This window comes from Coenobita brevimanus, unplaced genomic scaffold (genome assembly GCF_032717465.1).
Source record: "Coenobita brevimanus isolate Jiangsu-jjx unplaced genomic scaffold, ASM3271746v2 jjx.HiC_scaffold_155, whole genome shotgun sequence".
NCBI classification, from domain to species: domain Eukaryota; kingdom Metazoa; phylum Arthropoda; class Malacostraca; order Decapoda; family Coenobitidae; genus Coenobita; species Coenobita brevimanus.
In genome coordinates, this window is record NW_027642394.1 from 51,987 (window position 1) to 71,610 (window position 19,624).

At 42.8% G+C, this 19,624-nt stretch overlaps 1 protein-coding gene across 1 annotated transcript; it reads left to right on the forward strand.

The window, feature by feature from the left end:
- Window positions 1-11,405: 11,405 nt before the first annotated feature.
- LOC145389614 (zinc finger MYM-type protein 1-like) lies at window positions 11,406-18,086 on the forward strand. The gene is made up of 2 exons (XM_080264858.1): window positions 11,406-11,415; window positions 16,129-18,086. The coding sequence occupies exons 1-2, from the start codon at window positions 11,406-11,408 to the stop codon at window positions 18,084-18,086; spliced, it is 1,968 nt and encodes a 655-aa protein (XP_080120984.1).
- The last annotated feature ends 1,538 nt before the right edge of the window (window positions 18,087-19,624 follow it).

The window sequence follows — 19,624 nt, forward strand, 5'->3', positions numbered from 1 at the left end:
ACAACCTTGTCGCACGCCCACACCAATCATGAACCATTCACTTAAGTGCCCATTTACCCTTACACATGCTTCACCACCATCATAAAAACTTTTGATAGCACCTAGCAGCTTACCATCTACACTGTACATGCGCAAAACCTTCCACAATCCTTCTCTGTTTACTTTGTCATATGCTTCTTCCAGATCCATGAATGCCATAAACACCTTCCAGTGCTTCTCACAAGCCTTCTGCACTGTTTTACTGCATATATTTGATCCACACATCCTCCATCACTCCTACAGCCACCCTCTTCATCACTCACTAGGACTTATGATATCTCTCTTACTTTCTCGATAATAATTCTTCTATATACCTTCCCTATAACACTCAATAAACTTAGGCCCGATAATTCTTGCACTCACTTCGCTCACCTATATTTCTGTTATACATCTGATGATGATGATGATGATATTACTGGACTCGGTGGTAGGTGGGGGGGCACACCATCCACTCACTCGATGTATTGCTGCTCTCAGGTGTCTGCCCTTTCCTCTCCTCCATCCTTCTTTCCTTCTATCCTCTTCTGTCTTTCTTTTCTTCAATCTTTCCTCATCTTTCTGCCTATGGGTGACTTTACACACCCTCTTCTGTCTTTCCTTCAATCTTTCTTCCTCCTTTTGCCTGTGGGTGACTCAACACTGACTGACAAGCCAAATGGACTCCTGTACACAAGGAAACCATTTACTATGCTGGATGGTAACCATATAACTAAATTTTGGTGCCTGGTGGTTTAGTGGATAATTACGGTGCTCCAATCTCTTGTCAGTTCCCTAGCCTCACTGACTTCCAAACCTCTCTTCCTCACACACTCATCCACCATACCTCTCCACCTTCTCCTTGGCCTACCTCACCTCCTCCCTCCTACAAATTCACTAAGATATACCATTTTCACCACTCTATTGTTATCCATTCTCTCCACATGATCAAACCATCTTGGTACACTCTCTTCGATTCTGGTGTCCACCGACTTCCTCACTCCACATCTTTCATGAATCACATTATTTTGTATCCTATCCACCCTTTTGTACTCCACATACATTCCTCAGCAGTCCCATCTCCACTGCTCTTACTCTTGACTTTTCATTTTCATGTCACACCATATTCTCACATCCACGTGTTAAAGCTGGCACTAACACTCCTTGATATAAGTCTCGTGCAGCTGTTACACTCAAGCCTCTGTTTCTTATCAAGGCCTCCATTGCAACAGCTACATTTCTTTCTTGTATCACTCTACTTTAACTTCTTCTGCACAGTTTTCTCTCTTTCTATCACTGTACCCAGGTATTTGAATTCTCTCACCAATTCCAGTCTCTCTCCAATCACCATTACATCACACTGGGAGTCACCTTCTCTCTCAATAACCATCACTTTACTCTTTTCTACATATACTCTCAAGGCATGACACTCACAGACATCAGAAAAACTCTGCACTAGTCTACCAAGTTCTTGTCCAGTACTTGCAAACAGTACTGCATCATAAGCATACAACAAATTTGAGATATTTCATCCCTCACCATTCATTACCAACACCATCCCTCTCTCCATTACTCGTGTTTTTACTTCTCTCATCACGCCATCCATAAATATATTGAACAACCATGGGGACATCAAACAACCTCGTCGAACGCTCACACCGATCGAGAACCTTCACTTAGATGTCCAATAACCCTTACACATGCTTCATTACCATCATAATAACGCCTGATGGCACCTAGCAGTTTACCATCTACACCGTACATGAGCAAAACATTCCACAATCCTTCTCTGTCCACTTTGTCGTATGCTTTTTCCAGATACATGAATGCCATAAACACCTCATGGTCCTTCTCACAAGCCTTCTTTGCTATCTGTCTCACTGCAAATATTTGATCCACACATCCTCTGCCACTCCTAAAGCCACCCTATTCATCACTCCCTAGGTCTTCTGATATCTCTTTTACTTTATAATAAATTCTTCCATATACCTTCCTTACCACACTCAATAAACTTATGCTACAATAATTCTTGCACTCACTTCGCTCACCTTTATTTTTGTACAGGGGTACAATCACAGCCTTTTTCCACTCTGCTGGCACAGTTTCGCTCATCCATGCCTTCTTACATATCTCCAACAAGCACTTCATTCCACTTTCTCCACTACAGTTAAGCATCTCTGCATACACCTCATCAACCCCAGCTGCTTTCCCATTTTTCAGTCACTTCACAGCACTCTTCACCTGTGCGAGTCTCACGTCTTCTGGCACTACATTCCTTCTCTGCACACCCCCAAAACAATCATTTTTACAGCCGCTCTGCTCTCTCTATTCCCATTCATCAGGCTTTCAAAATATTCTTTCCATCTGATCCTAACTTCATCCCCATGGGTTAATGGTCTACCACCTACGTCCTTCACACCATCACATTTCTCTCCGTTTTCACTTCTACATTTCCGCACCTCTTTCCAGAATAACTTCTATTTTCAGAGTAGTTCGCATTCATTTTTCTTCCTAGATCATCATTTACCTCCCTACACTTTAAAAATGAATAATTTACACAGTAACAGATACAGTAGCAATACATTCTTAACACATGCCATGTACAAAGATCCCTTAGCATGAAGGGAGAGCCCTCTCGATGTCAGAAGGGGCAACATCTCCCTAAATACCTTCCAACCATGCCATGGCTACAAAGCCAGCTCCAGTCTCACACTCCAGCACATAACATATCCCCCAAACAACAAAACTCTTCCATACGCTCAAGCGACTCACCAGCAAGATCAATCCTTTCACACCTGACATTCTCTACATGCTCTCCCTGAAACATGACACCCATGAAATCAACATTATTTTTTTGTCAACATCTGATGTCACTACATCTCTTATGCAGCCACTTATCACAAAACACTGCACAAGATGGAGTTACTTCCCACAATCTTGTGGCATGCCACACATGGCCACACTTGCTATGTGTTGACAGTACCACCACCAGCCCTAGATATCTTTTGTTTAACCGCATTTACTCTCAAACTCTTGTTCCCCATTCTGTCTCTCCATTTCTTAACTCTTTCCTCTGTCTCCTTTTCATTCTCTGCAATCAGCACCAAGTCATCAGCATACAATCTCTCCCATGAGTCCGTCTCTGAAGTCATGTGATAGAGTCTCAAGCCATCCATCCATCATCCAATCCTACGTTGCCCCACAAGGAGTGTAGGAGCCCCGGGCTAGGCAAGTTGGTCCTGACATTTAAGATGAGAGCACCATGACAAATAATACAGGGCTTAAGACTGACCCTTGACGGATGCAAACATTCACGGAAAGCTCATCACTCAAATTTCCATTCACTCTCACCTGGGTGCTAGCACCCACATACTTAGTCATAACCACTGTAACCACCCACTTCTCGATACCAAGCTTTCTCATTGCCAACTTCGCCACACCACCTCTCTAGGAACCATGTCAATGGCTTTCTCCAAATGAAGAAAAACAAGGTACTGTACAGCTCCCTCTCCTCTCCTCAATATTTTCCCTGAAGCTGCTGGACAATAAATATGGCATCAGTGGTCTCACTGCCTGGTACAAACTGAAGCTGCATCTCATCAATATTCACTCTTTCCCTAATCATACCTTTTAGGACTCTCTGAATTACCTTCATTATCTGGTCCAAAAGTTTTATCCATCCATCCATCATTCAATCGCATGTCGCCCCATGAGGAGCATAGGAACCTGGGGCTAGGCAAATTGGTCCTGACATTTAACCCGTTAACTGCTCTATACATCCTAAGTTGTTCCGAGTGCAATTGCTCAATACAGCCCTGGCTGCGCAGGTGAATTTCGAATATAGTGCCATGGTGACCAAGGCCGACCCATGCAAGCACGTTTGAGCCTTCAAAACTGAAATGAAAACCGAAAAAGAAAACAAAAACCATACATTCCAACAGGGAATCAGACACTTCAATGTTCATCCATGGCTTTACCAAGGTAAATATTGAGCTAATATTTCGTTACTATATACTTTGGCATGTGTTTTCTCAATTCCTAACACAAAACTTTGCCTTTGGGAAATTTCATTTTTACCCCTATGTCTGTGCACCACGGACACCTCCAAAAAACTGCCATGAGCAGTTAACGGGTTAAGATGAGAGTGACCAGCCTCACTCATCCCTACGTGGCATTACATGAACAATAAACCCTAACCACCCTTTGGTTATAAACCTACACACATTCAATCTGACTGGGGCACCTTAATTACCCACTAAACCACCAGATGCCATAATTTGGTTATATGATTACCACCCAACGTAGTAAATGGTTTCCTGGCGTACAGGAAACCATTTGGCTTGTCACTCAGTGTAGAGTCACCCAAAGGCAGAAGTAAGAGGAAAGAATGACAGAAGAGGAAGGAAAGAAGATAGAAAAGGGCAGACACCCAAAGTAACACCACACTGACTGAGTGGATGGTATGCCTTTATAATTTCCATTTTCCCCTCACAGACATATACAATCACACTCTCCAGCCGGTCATCTGCAACAACACACTCATATATGATCATATTTATCTAATCAGCAACTAAACCCACTCCTATCTCTCCCGAGGTCTTCAGCGTTTCACCAGTCATCCCAGACATACCCGCCACCTTCCCCAACTGCATGCTGTGTATTGCCATGCTCACGGTAGCAGCAGCAATCAAAGACCAAGGACCAAACACTGGATCCACTGACTCCAACCCTTCCTTGTTGCAGTCAAACTCCTTCTTCAGCAACCAGTTATAAATACTCTCTCCAGGCATCTTTTTAATATCCTCACTGTCCACCACTACCTGTCCTTCATCATTCTTCACACACTGCCAACCTACGATATCCCTGTTTTCCCTCTTCATCTGATTTGCCACCTTAAATACCATATTCCTCCTTCCAACCCTGATTTGGTTATCCAGTAAAAGTCTCTGAGACTCAGAGTTTGCACTGTACACACCCCCTTTCTGGCCCAATGCTTGGCAGCCAAGTATTCCTCTCTGTTATCATCCCTTTTTCCATTCCTGGAAAAGTCTTCATCTCTCCTTAACTGCGGCTTGTACACCCTCGTCCCACCATCGTGTAACCCTGTATCTTGGTGAGCTCCTTGTCCATCCACACACCGAATCAGAAACTCTCAAGAGACTGTTCTTGAGAGCTCCATACTGCTAATTTACACTTCTGTCTACAGCTCTGTTTGGTCATCACTCATCTCGCTATAGGAGGCATCCCTTACTGTTATGCAGCCGAAGATCCTTTTCTTCACTATGTGCTCCTTTAATACCATGTCACATACCAGTAATTTGTGTTGCTGCACACACTCTTTGCTCCCTATAACTTTACCATCCTTCAATAACCTTCCATTAGCTCTCCTGACCAGAAAATAGCCAGTCTGGCTGCTACTACTGTTCCCAGACTCATAAGCAATCAGTCTACTCTCTTTTCCTAAAATGCATGTTGCACACAATCATGATTATTGCCTCCCAGAATTCCAATATTCTTTCCTCTTCCACATTCCTCGTATCTTATACACATCTCCCATGCACCCTGTCTTATCCTCGAGATGCTCTACCCACATGACCATATAAATCCACATCCACAGTACAACCTAATCATTCCCAGTACCATCAAGAACATGTACCAAATCATCCCAGAATCCACCCTCTTCTTCCTCATCCAAGCCAACCTGTGAAGTGTTTGCTAATTCTACCGTGATCAGGAGCTCTTCAAACAACATTTTCAATGCTATAATCACTCTTAACACATACATAAGCACACTCTACCCACTCCCCTTCGGGAGGCATGCCCACACCACCATATCTGTCCACACCTGCCTCCCAAAGTATCTTACACCTACCATCTTTCCCAAAATTCATCCTTGCTGACTCCCCCTATACCTAACCTCCTATACGCAGCATCAACCTGCCTTCTGTTTAGGGCCTGCACCACTTATCCCTTTCTACCCTTCAAGCTATAAACATTCCAAGATGCCCTTCTGAACTCCTTGGGTGATTTGGTGTCCTCAGGCTTGCTTTTTACAGTGCTTAATTTCGAAGTCATGTCAGTAGTTAAAGGAGAAAACAGATCACAAGCCCCACCACACACAACCCCAGGTCCAAGCAGAGGATCAGGGATCCATAGCCCACCAGCCATGGCCAGTGGCTGTGACAGTGGCCTCGGGGACCCAGCCAGGACAGCTACAGGAATACCCTACAGGCACCCCTTGACACTAACTGCTCCGTCATTATACTTTCATTGATAAGGTAGCCTCCTGGGTGGCTACTTCCAGGTTTAAGCCCCTCTCTACTGAGCAGAAGCAGCAGCCTAGGAACCACAATGCTCGGTACCCTCTGGCGGGGCCAGATCAGAGCCCTATACCATCCCAGTCTCAAATGTGTGCTGACGAAGCCTGTGCTATGCCTCTCCCCTCAAGTCTGCCACTAGGTAATGGGAACAAAGTTTTCTGGTTGCATGCCCTTGCTGGTGTCAACCCCTGTGATGTAGTAGGGTATGGTGTGTAGTATGGAAAGTGTGTGTAGTGTAGTGTATAAGACAGTCAAAGAAAGTTTTTGCAATTAAAAACTCACCAGCACCCCCTCCTTCTCTTCATTCACCATCCGTTTTCTGGTACGGTTGAAGTTTTCAAACTGAAATATCCTGGCATAGTCTTCTGGAAGGTTCTCATCAGGGTTCCATGGGGAAGTGCGGAAGCTCTGGAGGCCACGAAACTTTTGAAGGCGAACCTGAGCCGGAATGGTTTTTGGTGTATCCATTTCATCAGGAAACATGGCATCCTCTCGAGCCACTGTGAATGTAATTGCTCATATTAGCAATGCCCCATGAAAATGAATGTTGTGTCCCAGTTTAGTATGAAGACTATAAATCTCTTGTAAAATATAAGGGCTTTGTCACACCTAATTATTGGCATTTTGCAAACCTAAAAACCTTCTAGCTTTACTATACTCCATTTCACCGAGTTTGGCACCATCTCTGATACCTGAATGCCTGTAGTGTTCATGTAAATCCTCTGTACTAGGTAAACCTCTATGTATTACCTTGAGAACCAGTATATAAAGGATATATAAAGGCAATACAAAAAGGTACATCCAGTACGGAGGACCTTTATCAGTGCTACAGGCGTTGACAACATCACTGATGGTGCCAGACTCAGTGAAATGAAGTACAATGTCGTTGTTGATGTAGTAATAACCTGGTAGTGACATATGTATTACTGTTGCTAAAAAGTAATGATCTACTCACAGATTTAGTGCTCTCTAGAAATTAGTACCATTTTAAAAATATTAATTTATGATTCAAATGCACTGGCCTATTGATATCTGTACTGTATTTACCTATTTGTAGTATACAGGAATTGAGCCAAGCTCGTGTTGTCCTGTCTCCATATCTACATTTATCCAATCTAGTTTTAAACACATGAATGTTTTTTGCCTGCACCACCTCCCCGTCTAAGTCATTCCAAATACTTATGCTTCTATTCGGGAAACTGAACCTTTTAAGATTATTAAGACATCTACTTTTCCTCAACTTGAAGTCATGACCTCTTGTTCTTCCATCATCCAACCCAAAAAGATCCTCTCTATCCACCCTTTCCAATTCTCTTACATTTCTAAATATCGTGATCAAGTCACCTCTTTCTTTTCTCTCACGCAGCGTTGGTAACTTCAGTTTTTCCAGTCTCTCCTCGTAAGTGAGTTCCCTTAAACATGGCATCATCCTTGTTGCCATCCGTTGAACCCTCTCTAGTTTACTAATATGCTTCTTCAAATGAGGTGACCATACCACAGCCGCATACTCTAGCCTTGGTCTTATCATGGTCACTATCAACTCCCTCAGCATTTCCTCGTCCACATAATTAAAAGCCACTCTCATATTGGTCAGTAATCCATAAGTTCCTCCAGTGATCTTGTTTATATGTTTTTCTAGTGACAAATCATCCTGAAGTCACTCCCAAGTTTTTCTCATCTGTTCTCTTACAAATTATCTCACTGCCCATTTTATATGTCCAGTGTGGTCTTTTTTCACTCATTCCCATTTCTAATACATGACAGTTCTTGGCAAGTCTGGCTCCAGCTGTGGAATTTGTCCAAGTCCTCTTGCAGTTTTTTACAACTATCAGTGCCTTTAATATGTTTCATGATTTTAGCATCATCTGCGAACATACTCATGTAACTAATTAAACACTCTGGTAAATCATTTACATAAATCAGAAACATTACTGGGGCTAAGATAGAGCCCTGGGGTACTCCATTAGTTACGTTTCTCCACTGTGAAGCCCTGTCGCTTATAACTGTTCTCATCTGCCTTCCTATCAAATAATCTTCCATCCACTTTAATAGTTTCCCATGCACCCCTCCAAAGGTCTTCAACTTCCACAGCAGTCTCCTATAGGGAACCCTGTCAAATGCTTTTTTGAGGTCAAGATAGACGCAATCTGCCCATCCCTCTCTCTCTCTTGTATGACATCTATTACCCTGCTGTAGAAACTTAATAGGTTAGTAACACATGATCGTCCTTCCCTAAAACCAAATTGTCTTGGTGCTATCACTTCATTTTCTTCTAAATACTTTATCCATCTTTTTCTAATAATTTTCTGGCAGATTTTACAAACAATACTAGTAAGTGATACAGGTCTGTAACTGAGTGGATCTTTCCTATCTCCTCCCGTGAAGATTGGCACAATACTTGCTCTTTTCCAATCTTTAGGTAACTGTCCATTTTCCAGTGATGTCTTGATGACAAACAGGCCACACTAACTGGTCTGCACATTCCTTCAGGATCCATCCAGACACACCATCTGGTCCCATTGCTTTTCTTACATCCAAATCCCTCATCAACTGCAGCACCTCATTCACATCCACTGTAGCTTCTGCCATTCCCGTCACCCTGGGTTCTATTTCAGGTTCCCTAAATTCCTCTTCCAGCACATAGACTGACTGCAGTTTGTTGTTCATTATTTCACACAATTCTTCTTCTCTTTCACAGGTTTCATCTCCATCCCTCAATCGTATTATACTGTCCTTAACTTTCATTTTACCATTCACAAACCTATAAAATAATTTTGGCTCCTTTTTACATTTAGTTACAATATCTTTTTCATATTTCCTTTCTTCTTCTCTCCGTACCCATGTATATTCAATTCTTACCTGCTTGTACTCCTCCCAAGCCCTTTCACTATATTGTACCTTCTTTTCACTTTATTCTATGCTCTTTTTCTTGCTTCATGTGCCACTCTACATCTGTTGTTAAACCATTCTTTCTTCCTTTCCATAAGTGCGGAAAATATTGGGACATTTACTAACTCCTGTTATATACACTTCTATCAGAAGTGTATATAACACACTCCAAAAACCTAAGTCCCCTACCCAGGGGCAACACCTTAGCCCTTATTGACAAAAAGGGACACAGCGTAAAACTAAAAAAATAAATAAATCTATCTATCTATTGCCAGACGCCTCAATCCCGTTTGGGGTGGCCATAAACAAATCGCCTCCAAGTCGCCCTGTCCCCCGCCATTTCACTCCCCTGCTCCCAATTCACCCCCCCCTCTCTCATATACCTCTCCACCCCATCCCTCCATCTCATCCTCAGCCTCCCCCTCCCTTTTCCCCCCTCCACCTCACTCACATACACTCTCTTCGTCAGTCTTTCACCCTCCATCCTCTCCACATGGCCAAACCACCTCAGTGTGTTCCTCATAACGCTTCCTATCACATCCACATCAACACCACAACGCTCCTTTATATCCTCATTCATCAGCCTGTCTCTCCTTGTGACTCCACAGGGTCCTCTTAAATAACTCATTTCCACTGCTCTCACTCTTGACTTGTGTCCTTCCAACAACGTCCAAGCTTCACTTCCATACGTTGGAGTTGGTATCACAATACTGTCATGTAGTAACTTTTTCACTTCCATGCTCACTTCCCTGTTTCTTATCACTGCTTTCAAGGAACCAGCAACCTTTCTTCCCTGCTGTACCTTTTCAAACACTTCATCCTCCAAACCTCCATCCTTACTCATCACACTACCCAAGTACTTAAACGTACTGTACTCACATTTTCCAATTCCTCATCATCCAACCTCACTGTACATTCACTGACTTCACCTCTCTCAAAGACTATCACTTTACTCTTCCCTACATTCACCTTTAGATTCCGTTTCTTACACACTTTCCCAAACTCATCCACCAAGCCTTGCAGCTCCCCTTCGTCTTCACTCAACAACACAGTATCATCTGCAAACAACAGTACAGGGAGTTTCCAAACTCTATCCTCTCTCACCAGGGGCACTCCAACATCCACTACCTTACCTTGTACCTCTTTTATTTCCCCATCCATGTACAGATTGAACAACCATGGAGACATGACACATCCCTGTTTCAACCCAATCTTCAAAGAGAAAAATTCACTTAGTTCAACATCAACACGCACTGCAGCCTTAGCACCATCATACATACTCTTCACAGCATTCAACAACTTCCCATCTACTCCATATATTCTTAATACTTTCCACAATCCTTGTCTATCCACCCTGTCATATTCTTTCTCCAAATCCATGAAAGCCGCATACAACTTCTTTCCTTTCTCTAGAAACTTTTCCACTAAAGATCTAAGAATGAGTCATGGCACCATTAAATTTAATGAGTCTTTTCTGTCCAACTCTAATGCAAGAATTAACTGATACTTCCAGTCCTTCATGAATGCAACAGGTCAACTCTGGAACTGTCTTCCTTTTCCTGTATTTCCCGCCAGTCTTTTCAGCACACTGTGTCTTGGTATCTCTAAAATCTAAATGAACAGATTTTGAATTAATCACTTCTTATTTTTTCCTGAAGGGAACAATTTTATAGGCTTTCAGCCTCTGCTTCCTTCTTCCCTGGCTAAACAAACAGAAGAAAAAAATAAAGAGAGGAAATGGAGGATAGACAACTTTTTTTGTTTTTTTTCATGGCACCTTCAGAGTTCCACCACAGAGCAGCGTTGTTTCAATTTGTTTATACAGGCTCCAACATGCTTAATGTGTTGGCCTTTGTCACTTTATGGTTCTCCATCCTGCTTGATTTCTAACAGCCTCTGTTCAGTCCCTTATCCCTGGGGTCACAATGTATGACTTCATCCCCCCGTTTCTTTTCTCTCTCTCTCTCTCTCTCTCTCTCCTTTTTTTTTTTTTTTTTTTTTTTTTTTTTTTTTCCACAACTCTACACTGTGTGGTAATGTATGTGTTCAATATCTCTCTATCTGTTTATGTATTTATCTAAATGTACCTATATGTGCATGTAAATATGGTTGTATATGAATACATATGTATAAATGTGGCTCTGTGTATGTGAATTTCAATGTGACTATGCATATCAAAACATGACTATATGTATGTGTACATAAATGTGCCTGTATCTGTACGTATAGGTAAATGTGCCTATATGTGTATAAGTATGGTACGTAAATTTGGCTGTATGTGTACGTGTATGCAAATGTGCACGTATATGGACCTGTATGTGCATGTGTACATGCATATGCCTGCATGTGTATGTGTATGTAAATGTGCATGCATATACGAGGTCTATTCAGAGGGTATCTAACCTTAGACATGACAAGCTTAGAGCAAATCCTGTATAATACAGTTAGGTAAATTAGATAGGTAAATACACACACACACAAAATCATCAGGTGGCTACTTACTTGATAGTGGAAGCAGTTGACTGAGAAGTGGATGACCGTCAAAACAGGTATTTTCAACAACGGAGATTCCATGACCATGCAGCTTCCATAAGGCAGATTCAATGTCAGAACCTGAAGAATATATTATAAATTAACACTTTTCATCCAAGACCCTTGATTAATTCACTGACCCTCAGGTGATATCCATCTTTAGTTAGTATCATGTGATTTTATTCAACCCAAGCAAGGCCTCGTATGTTGGGAGTCGGGACTTATAATCACCCCTCCAGTTTGAAATGCCTATTCTAAGCTGAGAATAAAATGGTTAGAAGATGTTAAGAATAAAATTAAAAAGACACTGGCAGGAATAAACTGAGCGAGATAAAGTGAACAGAAACATGTGATGGTAACACGATTAAAATCACCTTTGGGTAATCAGTCCGATCACCTGGCACTATCGTGCATAAATTAAGTCTATCATGCTGATAGGGGAAAAAAAAAAATTCCTGTAAGCTGAATATAACTGCTCTTTTTACAAGGAATAATGCTGCAGAGGGATGCCTTCATATGGTGTGGAACATGTATAGTTGGACAGCTCCCCTCCTGGGTCTACAAACACCCCTAATCCCCTCCCTATCCACCAAAGTGATGGTAAAATACACAAGCAATTTCAATCTTCAGTCCACCAGGTTCACACACATACACACGTTTTCGTTTTTAAAGGCTCCAACATGCTTGCATGTGTCGGCCTTGGTCACCTAATGGCGGCTCTCCACGCTGCACGATCCATTGCAGCCTCCCTGTTCAGTCCCTTAACCCTAAGGTCACACTTAATGACCTCGTCCCATGTCTTTCTCGGTCTACCCCTCATAACCCCACCCCCAATATTAACACTTCTCACCTTCCTCACCCAATTATCATCCCCCATCCTCTTCACATGTCCAAACCATCTCAGTCTACCTCTCCTCATCACAACACCAATACACTCCAGTCCCATCCTACCTCTCAACTCTTCCATTGTAAACCAAGCCCCTCCAGGCCTTGGAGGCAGGGACGCATTGCACATCCACCTAATCATTGTCATTTCTGTACGTCTGAGCCTGCGAATATCTTCCTCCTTCACTGCCATACAGCATTACACTCCTAACACATGCTGCATACAAAGACCCCTTAGCACGTAGGGAGAGCCCTCTCAATGTCAGGAGAGGCAAGAGCTCCCTGAACTTCTTCCAACCACTTCTCACCCTAGCCACAGAGCTACCTCCAGCACACAACATGTCTCCCAAATAACAAAACTCTTCCACACACTCAAGAGATTCACCAGCAAGTTCAATCCTTTCACGTCTGACAATCTCCACCTGCTCACCCCGGCACGCCGTACACATAAAATCAGCATTATCTCGTAGTCTACCTCTGATACCACTACATCTCTTATGCACCCATTTATCACACACACTGCACAAGATGGAATTGCTTCCCACGCCCTTGTGGCAAACTGCACATGGCCACTCTCCCTCGTCTTTGACAGTACCGCCACCAACCCTAGATATCATCACTTTTGTTTTATCTGCATTTACCCTTAAACCCTTTTGCCCCATACCATCTCTCCACTTCCTAAACCTTTCCTCCGCCTCCCTTTCATTCTCTGCAATCAAAACCAAATCATCAGCATACAACAACTCCCACGGGAGTCCGTTTCTAAAGTCACGTGAAATGGCTTCAAGTACCATGATAAACAACATGGGACTCAAGACTGACCCCTGATGCACACCAACATTCACAGAAAACTCATCACTCAAATCTCCATTCACTCTCACCTGGGTGTGAGCACCCACATACATGGCCATAACCACCCTAACCAGCCACTCCTCCAAGCCAAGCTTTCTCATTGCCCACTTCACCACCTCTGTAGGGACTCTGTCAAAGGCCTTTTCCAAATCAACAAAAACAAAATAAAGATCCCTTCTCCTACCAATACATTTTTCCTGAAGCTGTCAAACAATGAATATGGCATCAGTGGTCCCCCTACCTGGCATAAACCCAAACTGCATCTCATCAATATTCACTCTTTCTCTAATCATACCTTCTAAAACTCTCTCCATTACCTTCATTATCTGATCTAAAAGCTTTATACCTCTGTAATTTCCTCATTCCAGGGCATCACCCTTCCCTTTATACACATTTACAATTACACTCTTCAGCCAATCATCTGGGACAACACACTCATAAATAATCCTATTTATCAGGTCAGTGACTAAACTCACCCCTGTATCGCCTGAGGCCTTCAACATTTCGGCAGTCAACCCTGACACACCTGCTGCCTTCCCCACCTTCATCCTGCCTATTGCCTCACTCACAGTAGCAGCATCAATCAAAGGGCAAGGGCCAGACACTGGATCTGCTGGCTCCAAACCCTCTCTGTCCCAGTCAAACTCCTTCATTCAACAACCGGTTATAATGCTCTCTCCATGCATCTTTAATATCCTCACTGTTCAGCAGTACCCTTACTTCATCATTCTTCACACACTGCTCACCTATAATATCCCGATTATCCCTCTTCACCTGACCTGCCACCCTAAATATCATATTTTTCCTTTCCCCATGATTTAGGTTATCAATTAAAAGTCTCTGTGACTCAGACTTTGCCCTGTACCTGGTATACCTCTCTTCTAGCCCTATGCTTGGCAGCCAAAAATTCCTCTTTGCTACCAACCTTCTTCCATTCCCGGAAAAGCCTTCTTTTCTCCTTAACTGAAGCTTCTACACCCTCGTCCCACCACCAAGTTACTTTATGTCTTGGTGGTCCTCTTGCCCAACCGCATGTTACATCAGTAACTCTCAAGAGATTGTTCTTGAGGGCTCTGTACTGTTCATTAATGCCTCTGTCTACAGCTCCCTGTTCAGCCACCACTCTCCTCAACTTGCTATAGAAGGCATCCCTTACTACTTGGTTTTTCAGCTTCCATATTTTCCTCCTAGGTACATAAGTCCCCTTTTTCATCAATCGTTCCTTAAGCACCATATCACAAATCAGTAGTTTGTGCTGCTGCACACACTCCTCACTTCCTATAACTTTAACATCCCTCACTAACCTCCTATCGGCCCTCCTAACCAGAAAATAATCTATCTGACTGCTATTTCCCCCAGACTCATACGTAATTAACCTACTGTCTCTTTTCCTAAAATACGTGTCGCACACAATCATGTCCGTTGCCTCCCCAAACTCGAGCATCCTTTCCCCTTCTGCATTCCTTATACCATATGCACATCCCTCTTGCACTCCTTCATAACCTTGTGCTCAGTGGCGGTACCAAGGGGGGGCTTGCAATAATGAGCCAAGCCCCCCCATCAGCCCCCCCAATATTGCCAGATTCCAAAGGCGAATTTAGGCAGGACGTCCCTTATTTGAACTTTCAATTTTGTATTACTATTTACAAATAATACACAAAAGTTGACGAAACGAAGTGTTATAAGTTTAGGAAAAGATTCAAGACAATAGATTAAATCGTGATTATTATTTTTAGCTGTTAGCATTTAGCAGATTCTGAATTATAGTAATTTCACAGAAATTACGGAAAATTTATCAGTTGACTCAACTTCTAAGGAAAACTTCCAGCCTAGTTCTAATACTAAGGGTAACTTATGTTATAATATATTCTGTGAAATTCTTGTAATTCAGATGGTTAGTTTACATATCCTATAATGAAAATGATAAGTGAAAGTAAAATACAGCATTATTTTATTAAACTACATTAGCCATTCTTTTAGTGTATTACGACTGTACGATTATTATCTCGTCTTCAGAAATATAATTGAATGTCGATTATGTCATAATTCGAGGCAGGAAGTTAATAAATTTGAATATATTTGATTAAAATGAAGTAAAGGATTCACACTGCTATAGGGCCTACATGGTCCTAGGCTCCTAGCCTAGCCCAGCATTCACGAATCGAGTGCACGATGAGCCATTCCTGTTCGATTCCCGTCAGCTACCAGACCAGTCTACCACGCGACGCGGTTGTGTGTAGATCTCCGAGTCTGTTGGCTGTTAATTGCTTAGTGCAGTAGACACTGAATTACTGAGCAGCTGAGCTTATTAGTTGTGGTTTTCGTCTTGCACTGATTTACAGGTATGGTGTAAGTTGATTTTTTTCTACTTACAAATGTATATAGGCTACTATAAGATTATAAGAAGCTGTGGAAGGAAGAATAAAATAGTGTGAAAATATCTGGTCTGTTGTAATGCTAATATGCAGTTTTATGCTTCTGTGATCTGTGTGCTTGTTTATGCTGTTTTCCCTGTTTATGAAAGTAACTGATGGTGGTTTATCATATTTGATCACATAGGCCGGGTTGATCATGGAACGCTACCTGTTACCCAAGATTCCCAAGAAGAGGCCGTGAGATGATGATCCTCCTACAGACACACCTGCTGTTAATGAGGACCTGGACAGTGGTGATCGTGATTGTGAGTCTGCAGCCTTACTAGGTGAGGCTAGTGCAGAACCCCAGCCACAAGAGGGCACTTCTCACACCCATGGTGAGAAACTACTACCTGGACCCAAGGACCTGAGCCAGCTTCCAGATAGTGGTCCCACCTGTCCAGACTTGAAGAGATACCCAGCCACAGAATACAGTGGCCAGTCAAGGTCATTCAACAAGAACTGGCGTGATCATCATTCGTGGCTGGAGTACTCCACGACCCTAGATGCTGCATTCTGCTTTGCATGTCGTCATTTCGGTCATGTACACTTAAGCAAATGTGAGAAGTCCTTCACCCATGACGGCTTTCGGAACTGGAAGAAGGCAACCTCATCTCTGAAGTCTCATGTTAATTCAGCAGGACACAAGTTTTCTATGCAAGCTTGGACAGAGTTTAAGATGCAGAAAGCAACAGGTTCTAGGATCCTACATGCTTTTACTACCAACCATGAAAAAACTGTAAAGGAAAACAGACATTACATTAGAGCAGTAATAGACGTACTGCTCTACACAGCCTGCCAAAATGTTGCCCAAAGAGGTCACAAGGAAGACACTGATTCTGGCAACAAAGGTAACTTCCTGGAACTGCTGGACCTGATTTCCAGGTATGATGACATTGTCAAAAAGAAACTGAGTGGTGGTCCTGGCAATGCTAAATATACGCACCACGATATCCAAAATGAACTGCTCGCCATCATAGCTTCAATAATCAGAGAGGACATCAGCAACGAGGTCCTAAGAGCAGAGCATTTTGCCCTAATGGTGGATGAGACCAAGGATGTCAGCAAACAAGAACAGCTGTCCATTGTGGTGACGTATCTCCACAAACAGAGCCTTCATGAGGTGTTCCTTGACTTCACAGCAGCCGAGGGTCTGGATGCAGACTCATTGCTCAACAAGATCTTGGAGACCCTGGCCAAATGTGGTACTGACCACAACGCCTGCATTGGCCAGTGCTACGATGGAGCTACAGTCATGTCAGGGCACATCAGTGGTATACAGGAGAGGTTTAGGAGAAAGGTACCACAGGCTGTGTATGTCCACTGTTATGCTCACAGGCTCAACCTTGTGCTCGTTGATTGTGTACACAATATCCAGGCTGCAGCAGAGTTTTTTGTGGCTATACAGAGCTTGTACAAGTTCTTCTCTACGTCAGTAGTACATGAAGAATTTATAAAGGTGCAAAAAGAATTAAATCCCACAAGGCAGCACATAGAGTTGAAGCAACTGTCTGACACAAGATGGACCTCCCAACATGCTGCTTGTCTGGCAGTGAAAAGAACCCTACCTGCCATAGTGACAACCTTGAAACGTCTCATGGAGGGAGACAATGCACACAGAGCCACTGAGGCAAAGGGCCTGTGCATCCTGCTAGATCAGCAATTTGTGACAATTCTGATGGCCATGGAAAAAGTGTTACTGATGACCAAACAACTGTCAAACCACCTCCAGTCACATGACCTTCAGCTGGCCTCTGCAGAGGACTTGATGCAGTCTGTCATGTCTGGACTGACAGAAATGAGGACTGAAGCTGCCTGGAAGGAGTTAGAGGAGGCTGCTGAGGATTTGTGCAAGGTAGTTGGGATACGCACTGAGACTGAGCGTCCAGGTAGACAACGATCTGCTCCCAGACACCTGGATGAATTCATCATAACATCCAGTACAGGTCAGAGGGATGGAGCTATACCAGATGCCAGGAGAAGGACCTTCTATGCCATCATAGATAGAATGCTCAATGAGCTGAGCAGGCGATTTTCATCTGATGCCTGTAATGTTCTGATGGGTGCTGCTGCCTTGAATCCTAAGCACATTACATTTCTGGACAAAAAGCGCTGTCAGGAATGGCAGCCAGTTATGGAGTGGCAGAGGGTGATCTTGCAGTGGAGGTCCACCAATTGACAAGACTAATAGCTAGGAAGAGAGACAATGGCCTGGAAGTGTCCACACCACTTGAGCTCGCAGCCATGCTGGAGTCAAACAAGGACACCTTTATAGATCTGTATAAACTTGTATGCATTGCAGTGACCCTCCCTGTCACCTCAGCTGCCTGTGAGAGGAGCTTCTCATGTCTGAAACTCCTCAAGACATACTTGAGGAACAGCAGTGGCAACAACCGCACCAGCAACCTTGCTGTAATATCAATTAATTCTAGGAGGGCCAAACAGCTGAACATTGATGCCATTATAGACACATTTGCTGCCAATCACCAGAACAGGCGCATAGTTTTAAAGTAACGTGACAGTCGTTACACCTTGATTTAAAAATTCTTCTGATTCTTCAGATTGTATTAACTTCATAACATAGAATTTTTTCTGTCATGTTAACTGCTTGCTTACACATGATGTCTAAATTAATTGAGTTAAACTTCAATCTTATGGAATAAACTGGAAATAATAAATGTTATTATGTTGCGTATACATTAATCTGAATTTCCTTGCTAGTTTTATGTATTTCATTTGGCAGAATTTTTGATGAGATAAGAAATGTTATACATTAACACCGCAGTTTCAAAGAGTACAGGTGTCTAAAATGAACCTCAGTACATTCGGATATTATGAATATGTACATATCAATTTTCCATCAACACTTCAGTTTGATGACATTTTGTGAAGCCCCCCCACATTTTACCCCAGCCCCTCCTCAGCCCCCCAGTGAAAATTTCCTGGCGCCGCCACTGCTTGTGCTGCTTCACCTACATGACCATTAAGGTCCCCTCCCACAACCACTATCTCATCATCCTGCATACCACCCACTACATGCATTAAATCATCCCAAAATCTATCTTTCTCTGCTTCATCCAATCCTGGCTGTGAAGCATATGCCGATATAATCACAGCTATCCTTCTACCGAACAGAATTTTCACTACCAATATCCTATCGCTTGCTCTCATAATTCATTAACATATTCCACCCATTTCTCCGCAACCATCACACCAACACCTCCATATCCGTCTGTCCCCCCTTGCCAAAACAACTTATAGCAACAGTCCTTCCCAACAATCTTTCTGGCTAATAAAAAAATAAAAAAAACTGGACCACCAAATTCATGTCCAGATGGGCCTAGAGCCAAAACATAACAATGCAGACACATTCAGACACTTACTAGAGAATGAAGGCAGAAGGTGGAGTTTTGTTCCACTTTTTCTCTCACTTCCTCTTCTCCTCTATGACAAAGTCCATGAATGACGGTCAAAACAGCTCCTGAAAAAATCATTTCAGTTTTAGAACCTTGATTAAGCTGAATAAAAATATCTGATGGCAGCAAGAACATCATCATCTAGAGATGATGAGTTGAAGTCCAGATGACTCACACCATAGGAAAAGCTTCCTTAATTGCTTTTCTTTCTTTTTTTTCTGGAAGACAGCAGGAGGTGAAAGAAGAGGGACTGGGTGGGGTTAAACTGGGGAGGAGATGAGGTGAGAGGAGGTGTAATGGG